Below are 6151 nucleotides of genomic sequence, written 5' to 3' on the forward strand. Positions count from 1 at the left end.
GCAAGAGGGGGGAGTGAGAACAAAAATCCAAAATAAAACTCAAGAGTCCATCACAATACAGGAGTCCACTCTCTTCCTTAGCCCATTTTGTGGGTAAGAGATTGCTAACTAGTTAATCAAGTCAAAATGTTGACTGTCTGACCCTCAATTCAGACCGAAGTCTTAATTCTTTTTGCCTTCTTATCCCAAAATGTGGTGAGCAAGGTAGGAGTAATTTTATCCCTGGCATCACATATTCAGAGTTTTGTCTCTCTGTGGTAATTAGCCGCTATGTCTGAGGTCTAGCAATTTTGATTAGTTTAGGGCCAACATATTTGTCTATGGTCGAAGTGACTGAAGGGGTACTCAGTTTTGAGGTGATTGCCTGGTAATGGACAACCCCTAAGAAAATGAAGTTTTGATCCCTCAGTGCTCAGAGTCTAACTGGCTTTGTGCCCCAGATTGCTGTAACTGCCTCTTCTTTTGAATTAGATGAGGAAGAGGAAGAAGAGGAGGAGAGCGATGAGGAGATGCCACAAGAATTGTCTCTTAGCTCCAATGAATCCAGCAGCCTAACAGCCGAGCCTATGGAGCCACCCTCGAAACTGGCACGGACAGATTCACGGGGCATCTTTGTGCAAGCACTGCCCTCCAGTTAAAGAGAAATAAAGGAGGGACTGATTACTAAGTGGCCAGCAGGAGGCCAGGGTGCATCTTGCACTGCGTTGTGCTGCCCTGCGATAAAGATGTGCTGTTCCCTGTCTCCGAGTGGTATGCAATGCGCTTTCATTTCATCCCCTTCCCTGGCCTACCTGTACCCAATATAAACCAAGTAAGATCCCAGGAATACTCACCCTAAAAGCCTGTCTAATACCTGGCAGCACTGGGGTGCTTGGTTAGTGGGCTGGTCATGGTTTCACTGATTGGGTTAGTTTCTTTTTTCAGCTGCTTTCCTGATTATCATAGGTAGTTTGAAACTGGCTTAAACCATGACTCCTTTACCCATGGCTGGCTTTTGAAGGGAATTTATGTGCTTGACCAAGCATGGTCCCAGCTTATGCTGCTGGGAATGCATAAAGCCCATGCTTTTAGATTATAAAATTGGCCCAAGTTTACCAAGGGCCTGGCCTTTTCTGCCTCTTGGCAAGAAATATGATATGCAGAGTTTCTGGCAAACCTGAGTTAGCTGAGCCACTGAAACTGATTCTTGGTGAGTGATTCTGTCCACTAGTTGGATCAGGCTGAATGTCATTATATTATGGGAAACTTCTTGCGTCTGCCTGTTCCTTGGTGCTGAGCATCTGTCTTATACTTTTCAAGGCTGCTGGACACAGAATTTGGATTTCCGAAAACTTGGAGAGTGATGATCAATGCTTGGGTATAGGGCAAAAATTAGCAAGAATTGTTCCAGCTTGGATGAAAGTTTCTGTGTGATAATCAGCATTGACTTCTTGAAGCTTTCCGTGGAAGTGGCTGAATTTATAAGTGGATTTTCACAGTACAGTATACGCAACTGGGCTTTGAACTATTCAGTGGGGTGATGTTATTTGGAATAGGGCAGCATACACTCTGTGTAGCTGTAACTGTATCCAAGTTTGGTTTGCCATAGATGTGTACATAATGATCATTACTAGGACAAATGCCATCTGCTGTACCTGTCTTTCTGGCCCAGCAAGGTTTTGGCTTCAGGTTAACAGTTACATTTTCTTTTTAGAGGGAAAAAGGAGCTTTCAGCATCATTTCAGTTGATGCATCTGGAAATTGTGTCTGCCATTTCTAGATTTGTAATAGAGCTCTTTCTGATTCTTCAGCTGCTTAGATTGTCCCGACCTTATTTCTTTTGGACAATTCATCCTAGGCCCACTGTTACGTTAAAAAAATTCAGCCTCACATTAAATATGTCTAAATGTACAGATGCTTAATGTACACTTGAAGTTCTGCTGCAAGGCCTTTTGGTTTCTACTATTTCCCTACTTTTTGGGAGCAGGATGGCAAGCAGGAGCAGCATTCTATTCATATGCTTTATTATCCCTGATTACAGTTTTTGTATGCAGTTTTCAGACTATTGGTGCTTCTCCTGATGATTGTGATATACTTGCAGCTCTTGGCCAGATTCTGGTATTACCTGAGACATATCAGGAAATCCCATTTGCTGTTAGTGTGAAGCCAGCCTAAGTGAGCCATTTGAACTCTGCTAGCACATCAAACATAACTAACTCAACCTGTTTTGCTAATACCTTTTATTTTTGAAGCCTTACTTTGTAAGCTAGTGGCACTAAAAATACACTTAGCCTTGGCAGATGCTGGGGCTGCCCTTCTATTGACCAAGAAACAATGTTTAGAAACATTCACCCCACTGTTGCCTTCTTAAGGCCATTACAATGCTGGAGAATGGAGCGGGGTTAACCCTTTTTGAAGTGCTTGTAATCCAAAGATTGCCTGCTACACAGGAATAAAATAGAATGTGGGTGTAGGAACTGCTACAGTCTACCTAAGTATGGAACAGGGTGCATATTCATCTCAGCCTAAACTTCTATTAGCCCACCATTACCCTATTGCAGAATAACTAGAACAGAGAATTCAACAGAGACTATACTGGTTGAACTGATATGCAGAGATTTCATTGGCAACTTGCTGAGAAATAGGAAGCAAAATGGACCGGAAAAAAACTGGGGTATAAATAAGTACAAAACCATAGTCAAGGATCAGCAATGCAGATTTCCTATTATTTGCATAGGATAGCACACGTGATAATTTAAAGTCAACTGGATTCATAGTTACCACACTGAAATTGTTTTGACTTTAGAGCTGTTTAGAACTGAGCATGAAGACTTGGGTTCCATTAGCAGCAGATGCTATTTTATTCTGCAGCTGGGCAAAATTACTCCAGTGCCATTCTTCACCTTTTGACTAAATCTTACAGATTATATAAAAGTATATGTGACTCTGTGCAAATAATTTGCTGATTCCGGGCTTTATAGAGAATTGTGATCCTTGAATCCAAATTAATGATACTACTGTAATAATTTCTCTGCAGAAGTCTTTTAGCTGTGACTGTCAAAAGAAATATCCATAGGCTTCTGAATGATGCAGATGGGCAGGGGAGAGTGTTCAAAACAATCTAAACTTTTTTAGCTTCTCAGGTCTTAGCCCATCTCTACATGCTACACATTTAGCCCAAGTTTCCACATAAAAACAGTCTGATAAGTCAGGCTGACAGCTAATTTCTGGTTTATCTAAATTCACTGAGCAAGAAAACAAGTCTGTGAAGACTGTTTTGCAGGCAAATGGCCTCCAGTTGCCATTCCTCCTTAGGACACCTCTTCACAGTGAAAGCCATTATGAAAGAAAAGTCACTTTTGAAGTATTTCCATCCTCAGCTAAATAGGCAAGCAGCTGATCCAACTGATTCAAGTCCAGGATAGACTCCAACAATACAAATGCAGCTTGCTTAGCAGCACATGACATTAGAGCACCAGGATCAGATACTTTTGGATTCTACTCATGAAGTTATCTTCTGTCCAACTCCTTTTGCTACAGCAAGTCAAATGTGTTTAGGGCACTGAACATAAACTTACTTTGTAGTTCCTCTTAAATATGTAAGCCTAACAAAGCTGTTTCTAGCTCTTTCTAGCGCAGAGCTCTTTCAGATAATAGCCCAAGTTGTGAAGCAGCATGATCTTGAAAGGGAGTGAGTGGAGGAAAAACACAAGTTCAGACCTTTTTGTTTTGCTCTTGAAGCAAAATGCTGCCTTCAAGGACAATTTTTGCACATAAAGCACCTCTTAGTTTTGAATTACAGCATAGATAGCACTTGCAAGATGCAAGTGACAGAGAAATATTCTCCCTTTCCCTGCCTTTACTAGAGGTGCCAGAGCCAATACCCCCTTGCATAAGAACTCAGTCTCTCAGAGAAGCACCTTAATTACCTTATCTGGCTCATCTACAATTTTCATAAACAATTTGTAGCAAAGCAGCACATGATGTCCGTTGTATCTACAGTATGTTGTGGCATACCTAAAATCTCAACTCCGTTGTCTCGGATGTGCGCATACCTTGGTTCGTTGGGTGTATGAGTATATCCATCCGTGAATAGTATGTTTTATGCTCCAATAGAGATAACCAATGATATCTACAAGGGACAGGCACTAATCAGGTTTTGAGAAATAGATTCCTCTGTTCCAGCATTTCCCCCAGTCCTTGCTCTCTGAAATGTATGCAGATTGGCATTTAGCTTTATGAAAGTCCTAACTCTGGTAAAGAAAATGGATCTAGTTGTTTGCAAAAATCTTGCTTCTGTGAGCTAGCTATTCCCTCTCTCTATAAACTGTGCATAATGCTGGATCCACCAATCACACAAGACCAACAACATGAATAAGCTTACCTTTGTATTCAGTTGCTGCCTTACACAACAAAATCCTTTTCCTCTGAACCAGGATTATCTCGATCTACTAAGCAAATTGGCTGCAGAGCAGCTAGGAACAGTTGTTAGCAAAACCAAGTCAGTCTGGATACTGCAGACTGTAGAAATACTTGCTAAGTATATTTAGTAGCCCACACAAACCAGTCCTGTTCCCTCTCTGTGCTAGTAACTGAGCAAACAGATCTGATTACTTGCTACTCTAGTGAAAGTAATCACTCTTCTGGTTTGTAACTGAATATTAGATATTCTAGTTTTAAACAAAAATATCTGTGCTTTTATATGTAATAACTAATTCTTGTTCTATAAACCACCTAAATATTGTGAGATTGGTGAAGATAAATTACTTGATATTTTTGGGTTTTTCAACCATCATGGCCTTATTTGTTCAATTTTTCCAGTGTTTTAAACCTGTGATATAGATGTTTATTGCAAAATCTACATATTGTATAAAATATATATTTTGTGTCAATCTTTTGTGCGGCGGCAACAGCAGCAGCTTTAGCTGTACTATAGACTTCAAGTGGAGTCTGAAGAGCTTTGTAGGTGTCCTGGGTCCATGAGATGGGCAGTGCCTGTGGTCAAATGATGTATGTGTGTGTAGTCTAGAGTGCAACAGCTGTTTTCTACCTTTTGTAGTTCTTTCTTAAGAAATAAATTCAGCCGTGTTCTTTGCCTAGGATGCTGCTTGCTTACTCTTGCCAAAATGGCTTCACGTTTAGCCCTCGTGTGCAAAATTAAAGTCAAGACATCTGCTTGGCAATCCCAACATAAGCTCTATGACTTGGATGAGCCTTAATTGTATCTAAACCAGAGGTTCCCAAACTTTCTCAGATCATGGCACCCCGGTGATTCTCAAATTATGTGCCATGGTGCCCCGGATGCTGCAGCAAACTCACTAACAGTTCCATTTAAGTAGTAAAATATCCTGTGGTGCCCTTGTGAGTTTGCTGCAGTGCCACAGCACAGTTTGGGAACTTCAGATCTAAGCAATTGAGTGTTAAAATATAAAGAGGATCAGAACTATATTCCTCCCTTGATACAATTTAGAGAGGCAACAAACAGCAAGGAGCAATAAACCCATTTCACAAGTGAAATCACGTTCAAAAATTTATCTCCTGATGCCCCATCCCAGCAGAGCTATTTAAATAGATGTATACAATTAATGTTTTAAGTAGCTACTTTAAAGGGAATGAGCATAGACTTAAAGGGGATTTTTCTGAGACATTTCTCAGTAGTTCTATGAGACTATAGCTTGTGCAATAATTTTTTTTTTAGCCAGAAGCTTTCAGGCAAGTATGTTTCTATTGGAGTTATATAAAAAGGTGGTTAGTCATAACAACTGTAAAGTGAAGGAAGCTTATATTAAACTTCTTAGGGCTTGAAATTATTATAGCAGTGTTTCTGCTAATATGTGAATTCTATTCATGAAGACTGTTACCTCTGATAACAAAGTGAAGGTTGCTAGTGAAAGGGAAATAATGCTTCCTCTCACACCCATCCTGAATCTTGATGATGCGCCCCTCTTTTAGACAGCATTCTTTTGGACCATATTGAGAAATTAGAGATTCACAATAGATGGAGCACAATCTGAAGTCACAGGATTCGGAAACCCTTGCTCAAACTGGGCAGATCTAAACGTGGACAGACTATCTAGGGACCCTAGGTGCACCATGAAAGAAAGACAAAATATAAGCTATCATCATAGCCATTATGAATGCTGGATGCATAACAAGCAGTAAGCATCTTAAA

General features: G+C 40.4%; 1 protein-coding gene across 4 annotated transcripts in view; it reads left to right on the forward strand.

Moving 5' to 3' along the window:
• Nucleotides 1-5098, forward strand: part of RFX1 (regulatory factor X1) — a 64792-nt gene extending 59694 nt beyond the window's left edge. For all 4 annotated transcript variants that reach the window (XM_088137685.1, XM_088137686.1, XM_088137684.1 and 1 more), the window contains one exon: nucleotides 472-5098. In XM_088137685.1, coding sequence (XP_087993811.1) covers nucleotides 472-638 — 167 coding nt within the window. In that variant the 3' untranslated portion in view covers nucleotides 639-5098. The remainder of the gene's footprint in view (nucleotides 1-471) is intronic.
• The last annotated feature ends 1053 nt before the right edge of the window (nucleotides 5099-6151 follow it).

Source organism: Python bivittatus, unplaced genomic scaffold (assembly GCF_059951505.1).
Source record: "Python bivittatus isolate LINGU-HERP-01145 unplaced genomic scaffold, Pbiv_v1 ctg000220_np1212, whole genome shotgun sequence".
In the NCBI taxonomy this organism is placed as follows: domain Eukaryota; kingdom Metazoa; phylum Chordata; class Lepidosauria; order Squamata; family Pythonidae; genus Python; species Python bivittatus.